Genomic DNA, 27,217 nt, shown 5'->3' on the forward strand with positions numbered 1-27,217 from the left:
TGGTTGCGGGCACATCCCCAGTAGGGGGTGTGCAGGAGGCAGCTGATCGATGTTTCTCTCTCATCGATGTTTCTAACTCTCTATCCCTCTCCCTTCCTCTCTGTAAAAAAACAATAAAATATATTAAAAAAAAAAAAAAAAGAAATGCCACAAGAGAACTGCAGAAATTGTGCTATGTTCAATTTTGTAATTGTGTGCATATCCTCAGGGGATGGAAGCCTGGAAATGACCCTCCTGCCCCATCCCCAACCCTTGATCCCACTACCCTGCTAGGAGCAAAAGAAAAGTGAAGCAAAGACAAGGAGAAATTACTCAGACCACAATATTTATTTATTTCTAATATTTATTTTTCTGGTTATAAAAGTAATACATGAAGAGCACTAGACAGGGAGAGGTTTTGAGTCCTGCAGGCTCTAGACAGGTCACTTCTCAGAACTTCCATTTCCTCATCCGGGAAACGGGATAAGGCGCCCCGCCCTGCCTTGCCCGTTCCACAGAGGGCAGCACAGATCAAATGAGATAACACAGGGACGTAGTTGGTAAAGTGGAAAGTGCTGACAAACGGAAGGGGTTAATGTCACCACCCTCAGCTGAGGTAGCACCAAGGCCTGAGCTCCTGCCCCTCCCTTAGCCCCTGATGCACACATAAAAAAGGGGCCACTTGCAACCTTGGTTTGATGGCGTGCGGGAGGGGCTGTACAAATCTGCTTTACGCCTGGCCAGGTGGGGCCTCACAGGGGCCCTTCCAGAACTGGGCATCGGCTGTGGCCAGCTGGGTGAGAACCTCCTCCAACTCGGGCCCATCCTCAGGGAAGCGCTCGGAGAAGGATCGGATGAGACCAGCAGCTGAGGCTTCGTACTCAAGAAGCTGCACTTCTGAGCCTGGGGAGGAGATGGAGAGAAAACAGCAGCAGAGAAAGTCTTAATAGGGAAGCAGAATTGTCATCACCATCACCAGCAGCAGCAGCGGCTAATTCTTCCTGAGCTCTTACCGTGTGCCAAAAATTGTGTCCAGTGTTTTAGGTTTATTATCTATTCATCCTTACAATAACCCTATGAGGAAGGAAATATTAGAGGGGGAGTATTTAATGAATTGCTGTATTCATTCATTCATTTAATAAAAGATGCATGCCAGGTGCCATGCCAGGATAAAAAGACATTGTCCTTGGCCTCCAGGAACTTAGAATCCAGCAATTGCTTAACCTCTGTCCAGTGTGGAACCTCAGGCAAGCTTCTCAATCCCTAAGCCTCAGTTTCCTCATCTGTGAAGTGGGGGTGAGCACAGTACCTCTTCCCTCAAGGAGCTGTAGTGATGAAATATAATAATGCATCAAGTGAGTGCTCAACAAGCGCTAGCTACCACCAGCAACATTATCTCTGACTGACTTACTCATCTGTTAAATGGGGCAGTTCCGAGGGTCCTCTGAATACTCCTGGAGGCATTTCCCTCTAACACACTTCCCCCCACAGTGCCTTGCTGTGCTCTGTGGCAATGTGCCCTGTATATAGAGCGAAGAGCACAGGCTCTGGGTTCAGATGGCCCAAGTTCAAATTCTGGTTCTGCCACCCACTAGTTGTGTGATGTCAGGCAAATACACAGTCAGTCCCTCTGTGTCTCAGTTTCCAGCTGAAAAATGGGGACAATTACTTCCTCATTGGGTTGTTGGGAGTTAATCCATGGGAAGTTTTTACCCAGTGCCTGGGGTATCAAAGTCCTAGGAAGTTAGCTATCATCATCACTACCAACACTATCTTTGAAAATCCAAACAAAAAATACAGAGAAAAAGAAATAAAAAGAAAATCCAACCCGTCCTTCAGGCCTTGTGCAATCACCACTTCCTCCCCAGAACCTTCCCTGACTCCCTTGAAGGTGGATGTGATCTTCTCTCTACCTGTTCAAACCACTGTTTGCGTCTCCTGGGCACTCGCGCAGGCTTTCCTAATGGGCTGTGAACTACTTGAGGCGAGGGTCTGGGTCCGATTCACCTCTTGATCCCAATGGCCCTTCAGGGCAGAACAATCAAAGTGATGACGATATTGTCCACGTAACGAGCACTTATTGTGTGCCTAGCATGATTCATATTCATTCATTCATTCATTCATTCATTCACTCATTTGACAGGCACTGAGCAGCTCCAGTGTGCCAGGCCCTGTGCTGGGTGCAGGGGATATGCTGCTTCTGCTGTCATGGAGACGAGGCAGACAGGAAAATGGCAGAGTGATGGATGCATGAAGAAGAGAAAGCCAAGAGGGACCAAAGGGGTTGCTTTAGATTGAGGGGTCAGAGACAGCCTCTCCCAGGAGATGCCATTATATAGAGACCCAAATAACAAGAAGAGCCAGCCAGACAAAGATCTGGGAGAGGACCACGCCAAGCAGAAGGAACAGCGAGTGCAAGGGTTCTAAGAGCAGAGCGAGCTCAGGGTGTTAGAGAGATGGGAAGGCCCATATGCCTGGAGGGCAGTGAACCAGTCAAGAGGGTCGCTGAGGTCGGCAGTGGGCCTCTGGAGTGTAAAGAGTTTAGGGCAGTGGTCAGCAAACTCATTAGTCAACAGAGCCAAATACCAACAGGACAACGATTGAAATTTCTTTTGAGAGCCAAATTTTTTAAACTTAAACTTCTCCTAACACCACTTCTTCAAAATAGACTCGCCCAGGCCGTGGTATTTTGTGGAAGAGCCACACTCAAGGGGCCAAAGAGCCACATGTGGCTTGAGAGCCACAGTTTGCTGACCACGGGTTTAGGATAAGCCTCTTAAATGCTTCTCCCTCATCAGTCAGAGGTAATTACTGACTTTAATCCTCACTGCTGCCCAGGATGTGGTAGTGAAGAGGAAACACTTCTATATTCACTCCTGGCTCTTCCAATATAGAGCTATAAGCCTTGAGTAATTTACTCTCTGTGCCTCAATTGCCTTATCTGTAAAATGGGGTCATAAAAATATCTACCTCATTGGATTGTTGTGAGGGTTTAAAGGGTTAGTCCATGGAAAGCACTTAGAACTTGAAGGAAGTACTTAATTCAGGCTCACTATAATGTAAGCACACATCAAGGCTGGCTTTATGAATGAAGACACCCAAGCGCAGAGCAGCCAAGTGCTAGGACAAGGTCACAGAGCAATTCCGAAGCTCCTGCTCTAACGGCTGATTGGCACCGCCTCTTCATAGGTGCCTCGTGAGCCAGATGTCAGGGTAGATGAGTCAAGGGGTGAGGGAAAGTGAATCAGCAGGTGCTGGGATCCCCAAGGGCTTTGAGTACAAAAGATCCAAGTGCAATGCACACAGGGTCAGGGCTTCTGGGAGTGGGATCATCACTTGAGAAGGTAGAGGGACCACAGGGCTACTGATCTCCGTCCTGGCTTCGCTGAGTCACATTGTCCCCTGGGTTCCACTCAGCCCGCTGGGTCCCAACTCACTGCCCGATATGACTCACTTCAGGGCGAGGTCTGATTCTCTGGTACCAGGCCTGGCCCCCCTGGGCTCTGTATGTTCCACTAGCCCTGGCTCTGCTGGCCTTTCTCAAACCTTCTGTTGCCATCCTATAATCAGCATGACTGTGGACAGTGGTAGTGATGGTGGTGATGGTAGATGCCAAGGTTTTGGCCTGAGGTTTGGCATGAGGAGGATTGTGGCAGGGAGATAGGCAGAAGTCACCCCAGGTAGCCTTCCCTGAGCCCCTGGTCACTTGCAGGCCTCCTCTGTGCTCCCATAGGGCTGTGTGGTCCCCACCAAAGGAGGCTCAGGAGTCTGTTACCTTCGAGGCGAGTGTTGGGCTGAACGATGAGCTTCCGAGATTCCTTGCGGAGCAGCACCGTGTCCCTGAGGGTGAGGAAGCACTCGGGGGGAGCATCAGTGACCGCCGCATACCCCTCATACAGGGCCCGGCCTCCGGACACATCCCCTGTGGACTTCAGTACCTGTGGGAAGGCGGAGGGAGTCAGTGCCTGATGGGAGTTAATCCATGGGGGCCAGCACCCACAGGGCTCTGCCGGGGCCAGCGCTGATGGCGCCCAGCCCTGAACGACATATGCTGAGTGCTGCCCTGCTGAGGAGGACAGAAATCCATACTAAGTGCTCAGCACATAGTGAGTGCCTATTAAAATACCTAATACATATGTTATAAAGAACAAGACACCCATACAACTGCCACCCAGCTAAAGAGTTAGTCCAACTGCCTTTCCTTGACTGCACCCTGTGGCCTCCGGGCTGAAGAAACAGCCCTCAATTCTGTGCTTTTATTCCTTTGTTTTCCCCTCAACCATAAGTCTGATGAATGTCCAGGAGACGCGACAGTCTGGAGGCCGGCAGCCTTACAGGCAACACGCAGGTCGTTCTCCAACGTCGCACTAACTCAGTCGGGGAAGCAGGTGGCAGTCATTGCCTGTATATCGGGCTGCTGCGGGCAGTCTTCATTTTTGCCAAGGGTGTGAATCTCACATGATTTAATTTATGCTTCCCTGATTGCTGATGAGATCGAACATCTTCCCATAAATTGGTGGCTTCTTCTTTTCCTCTCTGTCCATGACTTTTGCTTATTTTTCTGTTGGATTGTCTTTTCTTCCTCCTGCACACCCACACTGGGGATTGAGCCCGCAACCCGGGCATGTGCCCTGACCGGGAGTTGAACTGTGACCTCCTGGTTCATAGGTAGATGCTCAACCTCTGAGCCACACCGACTGGGCTCTTCTTCACTTTTTTTAATTTATTTAATATGTTTTTACTGATTTCAGAGAGAGGAAGGGAGATGAATAGATAGAAACATCAATGACAAGAGGGAATCATCAATCGGCTGCCTTCTGCTCGCCCCCTACTGGGGATTGAGCCCACAACCCCGGCATGTGCCCTGACTGGGTGAGGCCTGAGGTCCCCTGTCAAGCCCCGCCAGGCAGGGGGGCGCAGCCTCAGGTCCCCTGGCCTGGTGCTGGGGCGGGGGGTGCGGCCTGAGGTCCCCCAGTCTGGTGCTGGGGCAGGGGGAGCAGCCTGAGGTCCCCCGGCCTGGTGCTGGGGCAGGGGGAGCAGCCTGAGGTCCCTTAGCCCAGCACCAGGACGGGAAGTGCACCTTGAGGTCCCCTGTCAAGCCCTGCCGGGCAGCGGGGGAGCCTCAGGTCCCCTGGCCTGGCGCCGGGGTGGGGGTTGCGGCCTGAAGTCCCCCAGCCTGGTGCCAAGGCAGGAGGCCCGGCCTGAGTTCCCCCAGCCTGATGCCAGGGCAGGGGGCACGGCCTGAGGTCCCCTGTCAAGCCCTGCCGGGTGGGCGACGTGACCTGAGGTCCCCCGGCCTGGTGCCAAGGCAGAAGGCATGGCCTGAGGTCCTCTGTCAAGCCCAGCCAGGTGGGGGGCATGGCCTGAGATCTCCTGTCAAGCCCCACAGGATCTGGGGAGGGCGTAGCCTCAGGTCCCTGCTGATTGCTTGTTAAGACTCCTTAAGGGAACTTGGCCTCAGCTGTGGGTACAGCCATCTTTGTGATGGAGTGATGGTCAATTAGCATATTCCCTCTTTATTTTTTTTTTATTTTTTTTTAAATAAATCTTTATTCAGATTATTACAATTATTTCTCCTTTTTTCCCCCATAGTTCCCCTCCAGCCATTTCCCACCCCACCTTCTGCCCTTACCTACCCCCCACTGTCCTCATCCATAGGTGTATGATTTTTGTCCAGTCTCTTTATGAACCCCCCCATACCCCTTTCCCCCTGAGAATTATCAGTCCACTCCCTTTCTATGCCCCTGATTCTATTGTATTCACCAGATTATTCTGTTCCTCAGGTTTTTAATTCACTTGATTTTTAGGTTCACTTGTTGATAGATATGTATTTGTTGTTCATAATTTTTATCTTTCCTTTTTTCTTCTTCCTCTTCTTTAAGAATACCTTTCAGCATTTCATATAATACTGGTTTGGTGGTGATGAACTCCTTTAGCTTTTTCTTGTCTGTGAAACTCTTTATCTGCCCTTCAATTCTGAATGATAGCTTTGCTGGGTAGAGTAATCTTGGTTGTAGGTTCTTGCTATTCATCACATTGAAAATTTCTTGCCACTCCCGTCTGGCCTGCATAGTTTCCGTTGAAAAGTCAGCTGACAGTCGTATGGGTGCTCCCCTGTAGGTAACTAACTGTTTTTCTCTTGCTGCTTTTAATATTCTCTCTTTGTCTTTTGCTCTTGGCATTTTAATTATGATGTGTCTTGGTGTAGTCCTCTTTGGATTCCTTTTGTTTGGGGTTCTGTGGGCTTCCTGGACTTGTAAGTCTATTTCTTTCACCAGGTGAGGGAAGTTTTCGGTCATTATTTCTTCAAATAGGTTTTCAGTATTTTGCTCTCTCTCTTCTTCTGGCACCCCCATAATTCTGATGTTGGTACGCTTGAAGTTGTCCCAGAGTCTTCTTACATTATCTTCAACTTTTTGGATTTTTTTTTTTGCTTTTTGCTTTTTCGGTTGAGTGTTTTTTGCTTCTTTGTATTTCAATTCTTTGACTTGATTTTTGTGTTCCTCTTGTCTGTTTTTGGGTCTCTGTATAATATTTTTTATTTCAGTCAGTGTATGTTTAATTTCTAGTTGGTCCTTTTTCATCTCTTCGAGGGTCTCGTTATATTTATCGGCCTTTTCTAGGATATTCTTAAAAAGCCTTATAACCGTGGTTTTGAATTCTATATCCAGTCGTTTGTTTTCCTCCATTTCTTTCGTTTGTGATCTGATTCTTAGACGCCGCATTTTCACTGCTTCCCTGAGTTGGTAGATTTGTGTGCTAGGTTTCCAATTTGGCCCAGTGGGTCTGCCTCCCCAGTTAACCTGAGGTGGACACTCTTGGTGCACCCCTTTGTGGACTGTGTGTACAGCCTTGTTGTAATTAAGTCTTTATTGTTGTTGGTATCACTGGGAAGAATTGACCTCCAGGCCAGTTGGCTGTAAGGATCAGCTGTGTCTATGCTGGGAGAAGTCCGGTGCTGGAGACAGCCTTATAGGATTAGACTTGCCAAATTGCAATAGCCTCTGTGCTCAGCTTGGATGGGGTGGAGTCTCAGTCTTGGCTTCCCATCAGCCTTGCCCTTGCTAGCACGTGTGTGCCTTCAGTCCTCTGCCTTCCCGGCTCCCGATTCTCCGCCCGAGAGTCCAGACTCCCCCCACAAGAGCGTGGGTCTCCGGGGGCTCGCCTGGAACTGGGGTTCACTGCAGTCAGAACTGGGGCTCACTTCAGTCAGAACTGGTGTTCAGTGCCGTCAGGAGCCTCTGACTCCCTTCCGCTAGGGAAAGCCTGTGGCAGCCTCCCGCAGCCTTTGTGCACACTGGCGCGAGCGGACTTTCAGTCTTCCGCCTTCCCCGGCTCCCGAGTCTCCGCCCGAGAGTCCAGGCTCCCCCCACAAGAGCGTGGGTCCCCGGGGGCTCGCCTGGAACTGGGGTTCACTGCAGTCAGAACTGGGGCTCACTTCAGTCAGAACTGGGGTTTTGTGCCGTCAGGAGCCTCTCACTCCCTTCCGCTAGGGAAAGCCTGTGGCAGCCTCCCGCAGCCTTTGTGCGCACTGGCGCGAGCGGACTTTCAGTCTTCCGCCTTCCCCGGCTCCCGAGTCTCCGCCCGAGAGTCCAGACTCCCCCCACAAGAGCGTGGGTCCCCAGGGGCTCGCCCGGAATAGGTGTTCAGTGCAGTCAGAACTGGGGTTCAATGCGGTCGGGGGCTCCCTTCCCCCTTCCGCCAGAGAAAGCCAGCCAGGCACTCCGCCGCCCTTCCTCTCTGCGCGCACAAAGACCCTTTGCCGTACCTCCAATTCTCTGTGAGCTTTTCTCCTTCCTTCTAGTTGTAGAATTTTCACTCAGTCAGCTTTCCTGCGGTTCTGGATGGTGTCCGTTCTGTCTTTTAGTTGTAGTTTTGAAATTGTTGTGCGAGGCAGCAGTTTAGGTGTTTACCTATGCCGCCATCTTGGTTTCTCCAGCATATTCCCTCTTTATTAGATAGGATTTTGATGCCTTGGAGCAAGTCTCCCAGCCTGTTCTGCTTCAGGAGTGTCTCGGCTCTTATTCATAGTCCTCTGTGCTCCCACCTAAATTTTACTAGCAGCCCTAACCAGTTTGGCTCAGTGGATAGATCATCAGCCCAAGGACTGAAGTGTCTGGGTTTGATTCCAGTCAAGGGCACATACCTCAGTTGCAGGCTCAATCCCCTGCCCTGACCAGTGCCTGTGGGAGGCAACCAATTAATGTGTCTCTATCACATCGATGTTTCTCTCTCTCTCTCTGTTTTTCCCACTCTCTTCCATCTCTCCACAAATCAATGAAAAAATATCCTCAGGTGAGGATTGATAAATAAATAAATAAAATTTACAATCAGCTTGTCAAGTTCCATGAAAAATCCTCTTGGGACTTTATTCAACCTTGCTGAACTCATCAATTTCTACAGTTTGCCTGTAGAGCCTTTTGGCTTGCCTATGAAGCCAGTCCTATCATCTGCAAAACGGGAAACCGGGTGGAGAAGCAGGGTGAGTCCAGAGGAGCTTCCAAGGCAAGAGTCCTCCGCTTACCTGGAGTCTCCGTAGGAACCGCTCCAGGGCGGGCTTGCCCACTGGCCGGATCTTGCTGCGGTCAAGGCGGACCCGGGCATCTGGGCGTCCATCGGAGCCTGTGGTGGGAGTGATGGTAACGAGTCCCTCGCCAGCCTCCAGTAAGACCCTCAGGATCACAAACCGGGCCTGCATGTGGGCCTGCAGGGGCCAGGGAGAAAGGAGTCACTTGTAGCTCTGAGATAAGATCTATTAAGTGTTTGATCCAAGACCTGATATATAGTTCTTGCTCATTGTCAATTATCCTTACTGTATTCTCTTCTTTTCTGCCTATTCCTCTTCCCTCAGATGCCCCCTCCTTCCTTTGCTCATAAGGGAGGGCAGTCTGCCCTAGGGGACACGGAGGCCATTTCCAGGAAGGACCTGCGCACCCCTGGCCACCAACATGCCCTCTACTGCTCCAAACCTGGCCCTTGTGAGAGCAGTTATCCTCAAGTAGCCTCATCACTCGGACCCCAAGCACTTTCTCCTCCACAACCTTGTTTGCATTCAACAGAGGGACAGAGAGGGCATCATTATTCCCAGTCTACAGTTACAGAGAGGTAAGGTGACTTGCTCAGGGTCACACAGCTGCTAAGGAAGAGCCAGGACTCACTCAGACCCAAGTTTCCTGACTCTAAAATGTGTATTCTTTTGATGATATAATATTGCCTCCTGAAAGCATACTTATTTGACTTTTTAAAACATTCTACTGCTTACCCTATTTCCAAAAGACATCTCGTAACCGAGCAGTCTAGCCTGATGGCTCTGGAGGCAGATGCATGGATTTGAATCCTGGCTCTGCTACTCACCAGCAAGTTACTTAATCTCTTTGGGCCTCTATTTCCTCATCTCTAAAATGACAGCAATAATAGTATCTACCTCCCGGGGTTGGTACTGGGGACAAATGAGTTAATTCATGTAAAGTGCTTAGAACTGGGCCTGGCACAGAGTAAGTCCTAAGCTAGTCATCTATTGGGAGTCGTAGTAAAACCATCTCATTTGATTTCCCTCGAAGGTGGGCAGGGAGCTCATTACTCCCATTTCACACGACACTGACGTGACCTGTCCCCATATGCAGTGGAGTCTGAGATGAAACCCAGTTCATGTGCCTCGTAGACTGTCCCATCCCTGCACCCAGAATCCTGATCCTGGCCCCCAGTTCAGGCTCCCCCACTCCTGAGGGCCCCCAGGGCCCCACCTGTCTCCAGTTGGAGGCCTCAGGGGTGTAGAACTCCAGAGCAAGCAGCCCAGCCCGGACCATGTTGAGCCAGTTCACGTAGATCACATCTTCCGCATCGGCCCCCTCAAAGCCAAAGATCCTGGGGACAGGAAGGGTGGTGGCAGGGGGGTCGGAGGCTGTCTGGGCCCTGCCCTCCCTGCGGGGCCCCCTCCGCCCCAAGAGGAGGCAGCCCCCACGCCTGCAGCTCGTACTCCAGCACTTGGGGGTGGAGGCAGAGGTAGAGGCCCACGCTCTCTGCCCGGCACTCTTCGTAGCTGGAGGCGATGGTACTGAACTTGCTGTCCCAGGTCTCCCCGCTCCGGTACCAGCTCTGAATCTGGGAGGGGAGGCCCAGGAAGCAGGTTTAAGGATGGCTGCCACCCCACCTGTGCCCACCCTCCCAGCACCCTGGGGCTCCTCCGAGGCCACCCTCACCTGCTCCCCTGTCTCTGGGTTGATCACTGTCTTCTGGTCAAAGTTGAATGCTCCTTTCTCATCCTGCAAGGGAAGGGTCACTGACATGGGGCGGGTGAGGAAAAGGTGCCCGCGCCCAGGTCCGGGTCTTCAGGCCTGGGCTCCAAGATCCTGACAAGTGGCCCAGAAAAACGACTAGGGAGCCGTGAGCGGACAGCAGGAGCAGCAGGTCCATCGACACATTGCTGCCTCCGAACCTGAGTCCTGTGACACCCGCTGCGCTCTCAGAGCCCCGGGGAGGTGAAAGAACACAGCCACAGTCATGTGAAGACCCGGCCCCAGTTCTCCAGACCCCAGCCAGAGATGTCCCAGTGGGTGGGCCAGCGAGCCCGCTGCTCCTCCCTCCGGCTCCCCGCCAGCTCCCCGGGTGGGCAGAGCCCAGCTCCTGTTCTTCTACCTCGACAAGCATTGCCCTCACCGTCCTGTCCATGTGCTAAGCATCTTTCATGCATCATCCCTTCAATCCTCACAACGACCCTCCGAAGAAGGTTCTATTATTACCCCACTGCACAGAGGAGGAAACAGAGGCTCAGAAACCAAGATCCCCGAAACAGAATCAGAGCACACAACCCCTGTGCACACTGTCTCTTGATAATGTGTTCTTATTACGAACACAGTTGCGAAGGGCCTCTATGCGCCAGGAAAGCCCAGGGCTTTGCTGTGATTCCTCACAACAGCCCATAGAGTAGGGGTCAGGAACCCCACTTTATAGACATGTCAGCAGAGGCTCAGTGAGGGAAACAGACCTTTCCACATCTGTCCCTGCCTCCCTGCGACTTTGAAGCCCAGACCAGGTCTGACACCAGACGGCTACTCTCACCGGCTGCTCCTTGAATCCTCCTGACTTCCAGGCCCAGATCCCAAGACCCAGCTCTGGTTCTTCCCTCCCCTTTCGGTGGGCAGCCCCACCCACAGGGAGCAAGCCCAGCCTAGAGCTCACACTCTCAGATGCTCTCACCCACCCCCTCCAGCTCTCTCTTCTCTGCAGCTCTGTGCTCGGCAGCCATAAGGGGCATCTCAGCTACAAGAAAGCCTCTGTCTTTTTTTACATTCCCTGAGTGGGTGTCTCGGGGGCTGCAGCCACTCTGAGAAGCTGGCAGGAAGGGGCTGCTCTGGGGAGAAGCGGCTCCCTACAATACCTGAAGGGTACAAGCTCTAGGAACTGCACTACAGAGATGGACAGTGCTATAGCCTCAGGACCAGAAGCATCAGAACTGTCCCCTGCCAGCCTCTCTGTCCCAAGGGTGGCCGGAGTCCCACCCTCAGGGCCGGCTTCCTTGGCAGGAGCCCAGCAGTTCCTCCTGTGGGGGAGATTCTGTGGTGGGGGGACCTCCGCTGGACTGTCCCGCGGGCCCCATGCAATCCTTGGAGCTTTTGGGACATCTTGGGGGAGGGTGAGATAGGGACTTCGCGGCTTAAGGGGTCACATTCGCCACCGGCCCCAAAGCCCCTGAAGGCAAATACTGGAGCAGCTTCACCCCTGAGACGGGCTGATCAGGGGCAGGGGAGCCGGAGGCCTGTGCCCGGGGCCCACCGGCCAAGTCCTTACCTGCACGAAGAGCTTGCCGCTGCCGTGGCCCAGCAGCTCGTGCAGACCCACCTGCACGTCAAAGGAGGGCCCCTTCCAGCGGATGTACAGGTCCTGCCAAGACAATTAGAGGCCCGCACTGTCCACGTCCCACCACGGCCATACAGCCTGCCTCACCGAGGGCCCAGCATGATACACGTTTGGTAAAGGCCTGCGACACCTCGGGCTCCACAGTGGACACCGCATGGCCCATCTCCTCCTTGCAGCAGCCCAGGAGGAAGGGACTGCTTCCCTTTGACAGGTAAGGAAACAGGCTCTGAAGTCACAAGGTCACACGGCTGAGAAGGGGTGCTCTTTCCCAGACCCTGCACTAGGCTGTCTGCCTCTCGGCTGCCAGTGCCCACCTTGTCTTCCTCCTCCAAGAAGGTGAGCTTCTCCCGCTGTGTGGCGTAGGCCACGGCCAGCACATTCCCCAGTGACACATTCTTAAAGCCTTCTGTCTGCCTCAAGTCGTCATCTGGAGAGGGCAGGAGGGAACCGGAGAGAAGGGGCAAAGGTTAAGGGTCACAGACAAGGAATCTAGACAAGGGCAACAGGCTGGGATGGTGAACTGAGCAGGGCAATTGTGGGCAGGCGAGTGTGGAGGAGGAGAGGGGAGACTCTAAGTGGAGGCTCCTGGGGGCTCGGGGAAGCTCACAGTTGGGGATGTTGATGCCGGCAGGAATGCCGGAGCCAGCGAAGGTGAGGACATCCAGGGAGGTGAAGTCTGGGGTGAGGAACTTGTCCTTCTCGAAGGCTGGGGGCCAGGGCAGCTCCTTCAGCAGCTGCTCCGCACTCGCCACCAGCCGCTCAAACTTGGCACTCATGGCCTTATTCACCATGGCCACGAAGCCTGCAGGGCGGAGGGGGCGAGGGTTGGCAGGGTTTGGGAGGGGCCCTCACCCTCCTCAACCCCTCCACCCGCTGGTCTTCAGCATGGAGCGCACGTCTGCTGCCTGCAAGAACCCTGTGCTGGCCACTGGGGAGAGCAGTGACGTCTGCTTAGGGTGGCTGGAATTGGGGAGAAGGGCTTTGCTGGGTAACAACTGACATGAATCTTAAAGGCGTTTGTGGGAGTACATTGGGGGAGGTGGAGAGAGATCGGATTCCCCGCGGAAGGAACTGCAGGAGCAAAAAAAGGCGCTCTTCTGGGGAGCTGTGCGCGGTCCTGCATGGCGAGAGCAGCTGAAAATGTGCAATTCTGTAAACACTGCTTTGAGTCAGGAACTCTAACTGCATCATATCTAACAAGATCAGTCTAGCCATTCTGCTCAGCAGCCTCACTCACCAACTGAACTGAGGTGACCTCTGGAGGGAGTGACAAAGGCGAAGGCAGTAAAGAAGGGATTTCACATTCTGTCCTACAGACTTCTAGATTGTTCTAATTATTTGCAACAAGCATGGATTTTTAAGTTACACACACACACACACACACACACACACACACATACACATGTATGTTTTAAACATGTATAGCTCTATATAAAAATAAAAGACAAGAAGTATATTCCAAATTTTAACCTTGGGGTGGGTGCAATCATAGTTTTTTTTCCTGTAGTTTCAAAATTGTTGACCATGAACATGGGCTACCTTTCTAATAACACAATGAGTTACATTAAAAAATGGGGGAGGCCTCTGAGCTCGAGGCTGCTAAGGAGGCCGTGGGGTCTTAGCCCTCAGAGCAGCCCTGGTGAACCAGGCCCCGGGCAGGAAAGCTGTGGCCATGCGCATCTGTCTCCCGCTCAGGTCCCTGGCCTGCCTGTTCCCGCACGCCTTGTCCCTGGGCCTGGGTCTATGGGCTCAGATCCAAGCCCCCTGTCGGCTACTGGGGCTTTCCTCTCTCCTCCCAAGTTCATCTCTCTGGCTTTTTGGCAGTTGGATGCTCCAGACTCTACGTCCAGGAGCTTGGCAGAGACAAGTCTAAACCCTCAGGCGGGTTGCCCTGCCTTGCACAGGTGGGTCCGGTGGAGCGTGTGGCCACCTGCCCTGGGACAACAGCAGCCGAGTCAGGTTCCGTTATGCTCGCAATCAGCACTTTCATGTGCCTGGCATTGTGCGGAGCCTGTATCTCCCTTCCCCCGACACCCAGAAGGGAGTGACTGATGCTCAGAGGTGGGGTTAATTGACGAGTAGCAAAGCCAGGCGTGGAACAGACAGAGCCTGTGTCCAGATCAGACACCAGAGGCAGCATCAAAGTGGCTCAGAGCCAAGGCACCTGGGTTCGGCCACCCACCTACTGTGCTCCAGTTCCCACGTCTGTAAAGTGAGGACAGAAATCCTCATAGGATAATGGTGTCTAAATGAGCTAATATAGGTAAGTGGCAGTTGTCAGTGTTATTATTACTGCCAAGGGGAAGGGGGAGACCCCTCAGAGGACACAGGGAAAGGGTTTCCAATCTGACCTCCCGCCTCCTAGAAGTTACCTTCGAACTCTCCACGGGAACCAAAGGGGTCTCGGTAGCTCTCGATGAACCCGATGTAACTGGGGGAGAGAAGGGCAGAGATGGAGGAGGGGTGGGCAGGAGGGGTGGGGCGGGGTGAAGTCAGGGCCCCTCACCTCTCCACGATGGGGCCTTTGTCCTGGATCCAGAAGCGGGAGCCCCTCTTGTGGGCTTCGATGGAGCCCTGGGTGAAGCTCTCTATGTACTGAGCCAGCATCTGCTCCTGGTGGCTGTTGGCTGCATACGTCTGGAGGTGAGAAGAGGTTGATCAGCCTCAGGCCACCCCCCGACCCCCTCCCCCTGAGCTGCCCAGAAGGGCCTGGAGCCCACACACCTCGACCCCGCCAGGCCTACCTTGGCTTTCTCCAGGTGCTCCACCACCTTGTGCAGGATGGGCGCGTAGTCCCCCCGGGTCACCTGGAAACGGCTCCCCCGGAATTCGTGGCTCTTCAACTTGGAAGTCATTTCGGAGTCTAGAGCAGGCTCTGAGGGAAAAGGGGGGGATCTCTCAGGGAAAAGGCAAGTGCAGAACACCCCAGCAGGCTTCTTACCGTGACACACTTACTCTAAGCTTTTCCCTGGCTGCCCATTGGCTACAGAAATTAGTATAAACTTCCATCTTCAAAAACAGACATGTTATGGCCCAACCAGTTCGGCTCAATGGCTAGGTCGGCTTGTGGACTGAAGGGTCCCAGGTTCAATTCGTCCGTCAAGGGCATGTACCTTGGTTGCAGGCTCCTCCCTGGTCAGGGCTAGTGCAGGAGGCAACCAATCAATGTGTTTCTCTTACATCAATATTCCTCTTTGTCTTTCCCTCTCTCTTCCACTCTCTCCAAAAAATCAACGGAAAAATATCCTCGAGTGAGGATTAAAAAAATATATATAGACATATTAGGTAACATGAAATATTCTAAGTGCTTTACATGTGGCTACTCATTTAAGCCTCACAGCAATCCTGGGGGAAAAGGGAAATTATTATCTCCATTTTATAGATGGGGAAACTAAGGCACCGTTAGGTTAATTAAGTTTTCCAAGGTCGCACAGGCCAGCTAGTGGCAGAGCAGGATTCAAACCCAGTGTGGCAGATTGTATTTTAAAAATACAGCCATACCCTAAATGTAATGACAATGGTCCTTATAAGGAGACAGAAGGGCGAATGGGAGGTAGATACGAGAAGAGAAGAAAGAAGTTGGAGAGACTGAGGAAGGGCCATGAGCCAAGGAATGCAGGCAGCCTGTGGAAGCTGAAAGAGGCAAGGAAGCACAATCTACCCCACCCAGAAGGCTCTAGAGCAGTGGTTCTCAACCTTCCTAATGCCGCGACCCTTTACTACAGTTCCTCATGTTGTGGTGACCCCAACCAGAAAATTATTTTCATTGCTACTTCATAACTGTAATTTTGCTACTGTTAATGAATCGTAATGTAAATATCTGTGTTTTCCGATGGTCTTAGGCTCTACAGCGACCCACAGGTTGAGAACCGCTAGCAGGGTCGTTTGTTACACCCATCTTCATTTATCCATACACCAAGCATTTGAGTATCTCCCAAGTGCTAGCCAGTGGGGAGACAATGGTAAATGAAACACAGTCCCTCCTCTCAAGGGGTTTGCAGTCAAGTAGAGAAAACAGAAAAATAACTGGGACATCACTTGGAGTGTTGATGGGAAAGGAGAAGGTTCAGGACTCAGTTATGAGAAGACAGAAATATCCTGGAGAAGATGCTGTCCAAGCATGGCCTAAAGCAGGGGTCGGCAAACTCATTAGTCAACAGAGCCAAATATCAACAGGACAACGATTGAAATTTCTTTTGAGAGCCGAAAACCGACTTCTGCGCATGGGCCACGAAGTTTCAATCGCACTGTCCGTGCGCGCCCACACGTGGTATTTTGTGGAAGAGCCACACTCAAGGGGCCAAAGAGCCGCATGTGGCTCGTGAGCCACAGTTTGCCGACCACTGGCCTAAAGGATGAGCAGATGTCATCAGGAGGGGAGGGAGGGCATTCCAGGCAGAATGTGCGGAACAGACTGTGCAAAGCCCTGGAGAGATATGTGTGAACAAGGGGTTTTCAGGGAACTGGAAGCCGCTGAGCATGACTGGGGGTACAGAGTTTAAGGGGGAGACTGGGAGAAGGCTATGAAGCTGGGAGCTGGGAAGTTGTAGGTGGGTAGGAACAGGAGGACCAGATTGCAAATGTCCTCATAGGGGTTCTGGACTTTTCTGTCCATATTGCATCTATTTCCCCCTGGAAACAGACCCCAATTTTCCTTTGAGAACCCCCCACCACTACCACCTCCAGTTCAGGTGGGAGGAGCTGACTTCATTGCCTAGCTCCAAGGTAGGCTTGGCACCAGATCTACCCAATCAGGGACCTGGCCCTTGACTACAGGAATTGGTTCACAGATAAATATGGGACCCAAGATAGAGACATCAGTGTCACTCCCAGATTCTTACGAAGAAATTTCTGAGAGAAAAGGACCCTCTGTCTGCTGAAATGACCAGACTGGTGGCTAGCAGTGATAGGGAAGGGGCACGTAATAAAAATAGAATCAGGTGTTTAATATCTACTCACTGTAAAGCAGATTTTTTTTTTACAGACCCGGGGAAACTGGAGGATGTGTTGCAAGAGGACAGGACCTGTCTGCAGGAAGACAGCGCTCCGGGGCTAACCTTTGCAAGGACGATGAAAGAAGGCAGACCCTGGAAACTCACTAACTTCAGATTTTGTCCGCCACCCCCTAACCCTACATCAGAGCTTGTTTGAAATGAAATGTCAGAGCGGTCTTTTCAGGGTGTTACCCCTGCCGTTCTCTCAGGCGGCCAGCTGTCTGACTAACAAAACGCACCATAAAGATTCAACCTCGTCTCTACTTATTGGACTCTGGTAGCGGCGGGCAGCTCGGACCCTTTCGTGTTCAGCATCAGCAGGACCTACGAGAGCAGCCTGCTGTGGATGAAGTCAAAGAGCCCAGCCAACTAGCTGGTTTGGCTCAGTGGATAGAGCGTCGGCCTGTGGCCTGAAGGGTCCCGGGTTTGATTCTGATCAAGGGCACATGCTGAGTTGCGAGCTCGATCCCTAGTAGGGGGCGTGTAGGAGGCAGCCTATCAATGATTCTCTCTCATCATTGATGTTTCTATCTCTCTCTGAAATCAATAAAAATATATATATTTTTTAAAAAGAGCCCAGCCAAGAGATGGAGAGAGAAATTTTCTGAGATTACTGTCTGAGCAGCTGGAGCCAGCTGTGCCTGAAGCCTTCATACTCTGGGCTTCTTAATTAGCCCTGTCTGTGAAGTCCCCTTTTGGTTTAGACAAATTTGAAAGATTTCCTCACTTGTAACCAAAGAATTCTGAATGGAAAGTAGAGGCGGATTTGGGCTTTATCCTGAGGGTACCTTGAGAGGTATTTGGAAGCACAGTGTAGCCAGTTCATCATCCCCATGTATGGGATATAGAAAGGAGCTCACCTGTGCCAAGCACGGAAGCCAGACGCACCTCATAGCAGGGCTTCCCATCCTGGTCAACCTCCTTGAAGAGCCGTGTGTTGTAGGCACTGAGGTTCTGGAAAAGACCAGGGCAGGGGTATGAGGGAGAGTAAGTCCAGAGAGGGCTGTGGGGAGGGGGAGGGAAAGCCAGTCACACCGAGAGAAGATATGGAGCCAAAGGCCGGGGCTCCAGGGGACCTGGCCAAGCCGGCTGGGAGCGGGGAGAGCCAGGGAGACTCTCCTGCTGGGCTCTGTATACCGAGCACTGACTTGACTAAGCGCTGACTCAACTGCGCCAAGCACCGCATGACAGCCAACCCAGGGCTACGCAAGGCAGGGCCCATTTCACAGCAAAGAAACTGGTCACGTAGCTGCTGAGCTGGGAGGTGAACCCCACACGTGACTCCCCAGCAGCTCTGATGTTCTGCCTCGACCTGTCTGGAGGCTATCATAAGGCCCTTCAGCCTGGGGTGGAGTGGGGTGGGGTGGGGTAGGGTGGGGGCGTCCAGGACCCAAGCCGAGACCCAGGAGTAAGTGCCAGTGGAGAAGGGGCCCCCCATCAAATCACTACCCCAAGTTCCCCAAACCTGTGAGTCCAGAAAGTCTTGGGCCAGTTTGGCATCTTCCATGGTACAATCCCCAGAGAAATAGGTGGTGATGCCCTGTGGGGAAGGGGACAGATGGAAGGGAGTTGTGGAGGTCGGGAACTGCAGGGCGGCTGGCGAATCTCTTCCCAGTGCACCCTCTCCAGCCCCAGGCCTCCTGCATCTCCTCAGCAGCCTCCACCCTGTCCCCTCCATCTCTTTCCAGGGGAAAAACTGTAAATCAAACAGAGGAAACAGGCCCATCTCCAGCGTCCCGCAGCTCTGCTCCAGCCTCTCACGGGCCGGCCCAGCTCTAAGGCGCCAGGATGCTCACCCCACGCAGCTCCCAGGAGACGGGAAGCCTGACCCCCTCCTTTCCTTCCCTCCGCAGCTCCCTCCAGCCCTCAGCTCTTCTCTCCTTCCCTCCTTCTGCACTCAGCATCCCAGGGTGCCAGGAAGCATTCTACCCAAGCTGCTTTTCCTTTTGCAGATGGCAAACCTGAGGCCCGAGGTGGGGAGCAGCTTTGCCTCATGAGCCCCTCTCTCCACACCACAGCGGGTGGCCTCAAAGGAAGCCCTCCACTCCCGTGTGGTGGGGAGCCTTACCTCCTTCCCCAGCCCGAGGTGTCGAAGCCTCGGCTCCAGAGAGAACATGAGCTCCCCGCAGGTCTGCCAGAGGCCCCTGACTTCTTCTGGGTGCTGCTGGGCGGCCTTACTCCCCAGGATCACGCGTTCCAGCTTCTCCTGCCGGGGAAGGAGTCCACTGGCCTGGCCACACTGCCCAAACCTGCCCCTGGAGCCTCCACATCACCCCAAGCTCTTATCCACCCCAAGACCTCCAGCGATCGATGGACCAGCAGCACTGGCGGTGCCCGAGTAATGTCGAACCTCGGGCCCTACGCAGACGTTTCTATCAGAAGCTGCATTTCTACACGATCGCCAGGCAGTTCGTGTGCACAGGAAGGGCAGGGAGCCCTGGTGCAACAGCTGCCGCGGCCGCAGGTGGGACCGAGCCCCAGTCAAGGGAGGGACTCCCCGTGCCAACAGGCTTCATTTTTGCAAGCACCAAAGAGTTTCCAGAGCCCACCCCCTGGGTCAGCACGGCCAGGAGGAGGCTATAGCACCCAGTGAAGCTGGGTGGCTGACCTGAGGTCATGCAGATGGCAGTGACAGAGTCAATGCTCTGCTCAGGGCCCCAAACCCACCCCACTGGCCCCGAAATCCCGACCTTCCCCAGCCCTCCCTCAGCTCACCTTGGGCAGGTTGGGAACAAACTTGGTGTCGCCAAAGGACTTGTAGTTGCCCATGTTGGAGTAGACCCCCGCGGCATAGACCAGGAACGCCTGGGGGGAGGTGGGCATCAGACACCTGGAGGCACAGCCTCCCCACCCAGGAAAGTTCGCTCCTGAGATGGTAACACCCAGAGGAACCAGTATGGGTGAGGCTGGGAAATCTGAGGGCAGGACCCAGATCCGCGCCCCTGGCCCCCACATACCTTCACAGACCAATCTTCACACACCCACTGTCCCTCCAAACTGGTCTCAGCAGCAGCCAAACATATCCAAGTGCTCCTCCACCTTTGTTCCCACTATGCCCAGCACCCTCAGCCACCTGCGGCCATCCCACATGACCTCAAGGCCCAGTTTAAACACTGCCTCCTTGTGCAGAAAAGCTGCTGTCCTCTGCCCCAACCTGGCAGGCGGCTAGCTGGCACCGGAAGCATTAACTGTAGGGCTGGAGCGGTATTGGCCACCTACTCTGTGGCTTTTGCTGGCCCAAAATCTAGTCTCCCTTCCTCCGGCCACAAAACCTCACATCTCCCTTCCCCCCAAACACATTTACAACTAACCCAAGTCCACTTTCAAGTAACCCTATACACTTTCCTGGGTAGTGGCAGTACCTTATAACATAAAAAATTACCCTAATTCCCGCCTTCCCGCCCTTGTATCATTGCTGTCATTTATTTCACTTATAGGTAACATGCGTAAGTTTTATTTACAGAAAGACAGACACATGTAATTGAATACACTGTTGCCATGATTTTGAACAAATTGCTCTCTCTTAGATCAATTGAGAATCAGAAAAAAACAAGCTTGTGTTTTACCTTCTCCAATGCTCTTCCTACATCACCAATGTGGATATGAGTTTCTGACCTACAGCCTTTCCTTCTCTCTAAGGAACTTCTTCTAACATTTCCTGCAAAATAGGTCCACTAACAGGCATCCTCAAACTACGGCCCGCGGGCCACATGCGGCCCACCAAGGACATTTATCCGGCCCGCCGGGTGCTGCTGCCTGTCCTGCTTAGCAGCCGACTCGTCCCGGGCCTGCAGTGTGCATAGGAATTTGTTCATAGTTGTTTTTTTTAAACTATAGTCCGGTCCTCCAACGGTCTGAGGGACAGTGAACTGGCCCCCTGTTTAAAAAGTTTGAGGACCCCTGCACTAGCAACACATTTCTCAGTCGTCACTGTTTCAGATTTTCTTCCGTTCCTCTCTCCTCCTTCGGCTATTCCCATTACACAAATGTATGCCTCTTATAGGTATCCCACAGTTCTTGCATATTTTGTTCTGAGCCCCCAGCCCCACCCCCATCTTTTTTCTCTTTGCTTTTCAGTTGTGGAGGTTTCTATTGAGATAGCCCCAAACTCAGAGATTCTTTCCTCTGCAGGGTCCCGTCTCCTAATAAACCCCTCAAAGGCCTTCTTCATTTCTGTTACAGTGTTTCTGACCTTCAGCAGAGTCTACCCAGGGTTCTTCCTTAGAATTCCCACCTGTTTGCCTTGCTCATATTCCTTTCACGTGGTCTCCTTTATCCATTAGAGCCCTTCACATGTTGACCAGAGTTGTGTGAAATCCTGGTCCGAGAAGCCCAACATTCCTGGCATAGCTGAGTCTGGTTCTGATGTTTGCTCTATCTTTTCAAACCATGTTTTTGGCCTTTGGTATGTTTTGTAACTTTATTCTTGATGGCCAGACATGATGTACTGGCTAAAAGGAGCTGCTTGCTGTAAAGAGGGCTTCAGGAATGTGGGGTGGGTTTGGGGGGCAGGGAAAGCATTCTATGGTCCCACGATCAGGTCTCAGTCTTTTACTTTTGTAATTTTTATTTATTTTAAAGGTCTGACTTGTTTTTTTGTTTTGCTTTTGCTTTTTTTAAAAATATTTTTATTGATTTCAGAGAGGAAGGGAGAGGGAGAAATAGAAACATCAATGATGAGAGAGAATCATTGATCAGCTGCCTCCTGCACGCCCCCTACAGATCGAGCCTGCAACCCAGGCATGTGCCCTGACCCGGAATCCAGCCGTGACTTTCTGGTTCATAGGTTGACGCCCAGGGCCAGGCAGGTCTGTCTTTCAGTGAGCCCTTGCCTCTGGACTGAGAACTTCACGTGTGCTTCAGTTCCCCGTCCCTGACTCCCTCTTAGGTGGGACAGGACGGCTAGAGTGGGCTGGAGTCGGTTATTTCCTTTCCCCCAGGTCAGTCATGTTCTGACAAAACCCTACCATAAGGTTCTGGCTAAATAGTTTCTCCTGAGGGCAATGTTAAGAACAGAATGTTTAGCACATTTCAAACATGGCTCCCTCTCTCCTCCTCCTGCAGGAAGCACCGGGGGCTTTACCTCAGAGATTCATTCTGAGAACTCGGTCAAGATCCTGGAAGTAGCCGAAACCGGTTTGGCTCAGTGGATAGAGCGTCGGCCTGCAGACTGAAGGGTCCCGGGTTCGATTCCGGTCAAGGGCATGTACCTTGGTTGCGGGCACATCCCCAGTGGGAGGTGTGCAGGAGGCAGCTGATCGATGTTTCTCTCTCATCGATGTTTCTAGCTCTCTATCCCTCTCCCTTCCTCTCTGTAAAAAAATCAATAAAATATATTTAAAAAAAAAAAAAAAGATCCTGGAAGTAAAATCTTCTAGAGTGTGGGGGACTCCCTCTCCCCCAGTATGACTGGGTCCCTCTGGAGTTTTTAAAACTCAGAGTTGTCCACACTGAGCAAGTCGCCAATTACAGCTCAGGTTTTTCTCCCCCAGCACTGGTTCCAGTGGAGATTTCTGCTCATGAAGTTTTGCTCTGATAAGTTGTAATTCTCTGTCCTGCCTGCCTCTCTCCAATTTGGGGGACAAGCGTTTGCCCTGTGACCTCACTTCTCCCAGTGATCTAAGAAGAATTGCTGATTTTCAGTTTGTCCAACTTTTTAACTTGTCATTAAGACAGACTGGATGCCGAAACCGGTTTGGCTCAGTGGATAGAGCGTCGGCCTGCGGACTGAAGGGTCCCGGGTTCGATTCCGGTCAAGGGCATGTACCTTGGTTGCGGGCACATCCCACTGGAAATAGTAGTATGTGAGTAGCGCTTTTCCATGTATAAGCAGTCCCCCCGCTTTTAGCTCTTTTAATGAGTAAATCAAGGCCTAGAGATGGGAAACAGATAGAAGTTTGAAAAAGATAGAAGAAACAGCCTGGGCCTCAGCTCAGAGGTAAGCAATCCAACCCCTTCATTTTACATATAGAAAAACAGGCCACACTACCCTGACCGGTTTGGCTCAGTGGATAGAGCGTCGGCCTGCGGACTGAAAGGTCCCGGGTTCGATTCTGGTCAAGGGCATGTACCTTGGTTGCGGGCACATCCCCAGTGGGGGGTGTGCAGGAGGCAGCTGATCGATCTTTCTCTCTCATCGATGTTTCTAACTCTCTATCCCTCTCCCTTCCTCTCTGTAAAAAATCAATAAAATATATTTTTTTAAAAAAAGAAAGAAAAACAGGCCACAGGCTCATACATTCTTGGTGAAGCTTTTTTAGAAGATGACTGACCAGCACCAATCAATGGTAAATGTACAGAGTCTCTGACCCAGCAATTCTACTCCTAGAAATAGATCCTACTCACCCACGTGCACAGACATGCTCATTGTGGTACTGTTTATAGAACCGGGAACAATGAATGTCCAGCAATAAAGAAAAGATCATATTGATTATAGTGTACACTGCTGTGGAATGCTTCACAGCCAATAAAAAAGAATGAGGTGGATTTATACGTATCCCATGAAAATTTTCCAAGACATGGTGTTGGGCGAAAAAAGCAGGGCTCAGATGAACACGGAGAACATGATCTCATTTATGTAAAAGAGAAAATAAGGAACTGAGACATGTACACATGTGCGTGTGGGAGTCTGTGACACAGAGGGTTGAAAAGACTATCCACCCTGCTGTCCTCAGGGGTTACCTCTGGGAAAGGCACTGAGAAAGAGTGATCTTTGCAATACATTAAGAATGCATTCATGTGTTATTTGGCCAACCGACCCACAAACAAACAAAAACCAGGGACAGGAAGAATATTTTGCCCAGGGACACAAACATGGTAAGGGACCTGGTCCAGACACAGACCTGATTGCTACCCTGGCCTCCTTCCTCTCCCATCTCTGAATCCCCAGCTGTTTTCTTTTCTCACAGTCCTGTTATAATCACTGCAGCCAAACTGTATCTTGGAGGCAGGTCACCACAACTCTAAGAGGTACAGACTACCCTCATGCATACTTTGCAAATGAGAAGACTGAGGCTCCAATATTTGTAATTTGGGGTCTTAATCCAAAGAGAGAGAAAGACCTTTAAACCCCTCCTTCCTGGTCCCTCACACCCACAGACCATTTAAGATATGCAGGTTGGCCTGAAAGAACTGACCTGATACTCCTCCTCGGTAAGGCCCTCAGCCAGGGCGTGCTGGCGGAGCTCATCCGGATCCTGGGCACGGAAGAGGCGGCTGAGCAGGGCATAGATGTAGGGGGCCTCCGGGGAGGTCTGCAGCAGCACAGCCAGGCCTCCATACCAGGCAGCGCGTGACAGGTGGTGGGCATAGAGGCGCTCTGTGGGCGACAGCAGGCGGAAGGCCTCGCGGCAGTCCAGGCTAGACACGCCGATGTCATTGGGCAGGATGTACTGGGTGTCCGCCATGGGTCCTGCTGAGAACCATTACCATCATCACAGCCATCATTTACACCACATCAACTGCCACACCTGGCGCTGCACTCTCGTGACTTCATTTAATCCTCCCAAAAGCCCATGAGGAAGGAAATGCCATTGTACCCATTCACCAGATATGCTAACTGAGGCTCCGAGAAGGTTAGGTGGCTCACCCAAGGAAATTACAAAATACATTGGTGGGCCATATTTGGCCTGTGGCCCCTCAACCTTAAATATTGAATCCAACTACCTAGTCTTACAGATGGGGAAACTGAGGCTCAGAGAGGTTAGGAGCTGAGCCTAATAACACAAGGGAAGAATCAGAAGCTGAGACCTGCATTTCTAGACTCCCAGCCCACATCCTTCCCTTGGCTACCCCCTCCTTCTGACCTCCTGGCCTTCAAAATTCTCCTGCAGGTTCTTCAATTCCACTCACCCCTTGTTCACAAGGACAGAGTCCCAGGCTACCAGCTGGAAAACCCAGCTCCAATCCTGGCTCGGTCCCAGACTCCTAAAATCAAGTCAACTGTTTCGCTTTTCTGGGCCTCAGTTTCCGCCTCTGTGATAACAACCCCAACCTCGCCAGGTGGGTGTGCAAATTAGATAAGGTCACCCCTGATGGAATGTACCTACAGCAGTCAATGATTTTCCTTTTCCTCTCTCAATGCTCCCAGGATCTGTCCCCTGCATCCTGCTGCTCTCTCCCTGTGCTCGGCCGGGGAGCTACAGAGCCACTGAAGTTCGGAGCTGGAAGAAAACTCACTTTTCACAGCTAGGGAGGCTGAAGCTTAGCGAGACCAAGTAACTTACGAAGATCTCACAGCCTGTAGGGACCCAGGGGTCTCCCAACCCAGGACATTCTCCACACCGTCCTCCCTCCCTTACGGGTGAAGTGTTTCCAGCAACCCCCGCCGCTCCCGATGCTCCGCCCCAAAAGCACAATCACCCAGGTTCTGAAAGGGGCGTTAACCCTTTGCTGCCAGGGGCATTCCTCAGCCTCGGGGCCTCGATGGCTTTAGAAGGGGTACTGGATGGGGGGAAGAAAGGGAATGATCTTGCACCCGGTCCAGATTCGCCCTGTCCCCCGAGGATGACACATTATGACCCGAAACCCAGGCGCCGCGCCTCACCTGCAGCCGCGGCTCCGATCGCAAACTCACTTCCTGCTTCCGGCTCCCCCATTCATTGGGGCTCCGCGAACTCCTCCCCCACCGGCCAATTGTCGGGCCTCGGGATCCAGATGGGCGTCACCTTCAGCCAATAGGAGCGCTGAAGCGTGCTCCGCCGGCCTGCTCGCTCCCGGCTTCCCGGTGCTTTGGGGTCGCGCGGGGGTTGGGGGTGGGGACCCTGCGGCCTTGGCCTTTTGTCCGTAGGTGGTGCTCGCGCCGGGGCGGGAACCTGCGTGGCGGGTCTGGCCGCGGCCTAGTGCCGGCAGACCGGGCTGACAAGGTCCCCTATCCGGGCGGGGCGGCATGGGTGTCACTGACAGAGCACCAGGGATTTCCACTCCCCGCCCCCCACACACAGCCTCGACCCCGATCTCCTTTGGGGTTAACCCGGTTCCTGACCTCAGTTTTTTGCAGGTGGAAGCCTGCACAATGGGGATGATGTGGCTCCCCCTCTCTCGCTGGATTCGATGGCCAGTGGGTGGAGATTCTTTGGAGTCGGCCAAGCTCTCCAGGCAGAACACACAGGCTGCTGCCTGGGTTGAGATGGTCCCACCCGTGCCTGCACCACCACCGAATCACCATGGGCAGGGAGAGTGGGTGGCAGCAGCCGCTAAACATCTCTGAGCCTCATTTTTTTTTTCAGCACAAGGAAGCCAGGGGCCTGGCAATTTCTTGCTGCTTGTGGGGCGCCTGATGGATGAGAAAGCCGCCTTCGACCTAGAAAGGCTGACCAGGGCAGAGCCGGGCCTGAGATCCACCCTTGTATGTCTGGATGGGCTCACTGGAGTAGGGCCTGGGGCCCAGCTGGGACCTAGTGGGAGCATTGTGAGGGTCCCCGATCAGAGTGGAGGCGGAGTCAGGCCATCTGAAGTCGAATTTGGCCTCCACTGCCTACTGGCTGTGCCCTTGGTTGGGTGACTTTACCTCTCTGAGTCTTGGCTTTCTTAGCAGAAAACGGGGCTAATAATTGTTTCCACTCAGGGATGTCAGCTTCAGTGAAGTGTTGACGGGTTAGTGCTGCCCCCTAGTGTTGTGCAGAGAGGATGCAGGGAGAAGGGGAGACCAGAAATCCACATCCCCTCTTTGCCAGTCTTGGCTTTGCCACACCTGTCTTGCCCCAAAGCAACATCTGTCCACCATGAGCATCCGCTGCTCGTTCACAAAGGTGCCCAAGCTCTGCTGGCACAACAGCGCAACTGTTCGCTCTGATGGTGATTATCATAGGAGGAGCTCAATAAATGGGTCTGTGTCCGTAACAATGCCACCCTTCTTCCTTGTGCATTTTCATTGTCTTTGCGTATAAAATCTTTCTTCCTGACACGGGTGGGGTTGAAATGTACACCGGTAAAGGAGGTAGTAGTGCTGTCCACTGCCACCAGTGGGCAATTTGGGCCAACAAAAGACCCCAGTACTCCTGGGAGCCTCAGCAAGCTGCATTTTTCTGATCCTAGCTACTCTGAGCCTTACTGGGGTCCTGTACTAGCAGCTGGACATGGAGGATCTCATCTGATTTTTGCAAAAACCTTGAAATAGGATATCATCATTTTACCTATTGTGCAGATGTGGAAACAGGCTAATAGGTTCGTCGACTTCCCTAAGACCACCTAGCATGTCCTCAGGTGTCCCTGAACTGGGACTCAGCCTTCCTCAGATTCCACCTGCCTCAACACACACACACACAACAGTCCACTCACTGGAGTCCTGACTGTCCCAGACTTGTCTCTTCTCATGGGAATGAAGAAGAGATGGGTGAGGAAAGTAACATAAAGTACCTACTGTATTACAGGTACCCTCCATCATTCAT

At 52.5% G+C, this 27,217-nt stretch overlaps 1 protein-coding gene across 3 annotated transcripts; it reads right to left on the bottom strand.

The window, feature by feature from the left end:
• Positions 1-310: 310 nt before the first annotated feature.
• DPP3 (dipeptidyl peptidase 3) lies at positions 311-25,552 on the bottom strand. 3 transcript variants are annotated; one of them, XM_080687911.1, is made up of 18 exons: positions 25,375-25,552; positions 23,966-24,243; positions 19,545-19,634; positions 18,898-19,035; positions 18,295-18,369; positions 17,690-17,783; positions 14,580-14,710; positions 14,342-14,472; positions 14,208-14,266; positions 12,443-12,637; positions 12,150-12,262; positions 11,767-11,859; positions 10,179-10,241; positions 9,956-10,080; positions 9,723-9,843; positions 8,504-8,683; positions 3,755-3,917; positions 311-882 (listed from the first exon to the last, which is right to left on the bottom strand). In XM_080687911.1, the coding sequence occupies exons 1-18, from the start codon at positions 25,424-25,426 to the stop codon at positions 710-712; spliced, it is 2,274 nt and encodes a 757-aa protein (XP_080544037.1). In that variant the 5' UTR covers positions 25,427-25,552; the 3' UTR covers positions 311-709. The 3 variants fall into 3 exon arrangements, with proteins under 3 accessions (XP_080544037.1, XP_080544038.1, XP_080544039.1); XM_080687912.1 differs by having other exon boundaries at positions 337-882; positions 23,966-24,240; XM_080687913.1 differs by lacking the exon at positions 25,375-25,552 and adding an exon at positions 24,878-25,336 and having other exon boundaries at positions 337-882; positions 23,966-24,240.
• Positions 25,553-27,217: the final 1,665 nt, after the last annotated feature.

This window comes from Plecotus auritus (assembly GCF_963455305.1).
Source record: "Plecotus auritus genome assembly, chromosome: 9".
NCBI lineage: Eukaryota > Metazoa > Chordata > Mammalia > Chiroptera > Vespertilionidae > Plecotus > Plecotus auritus.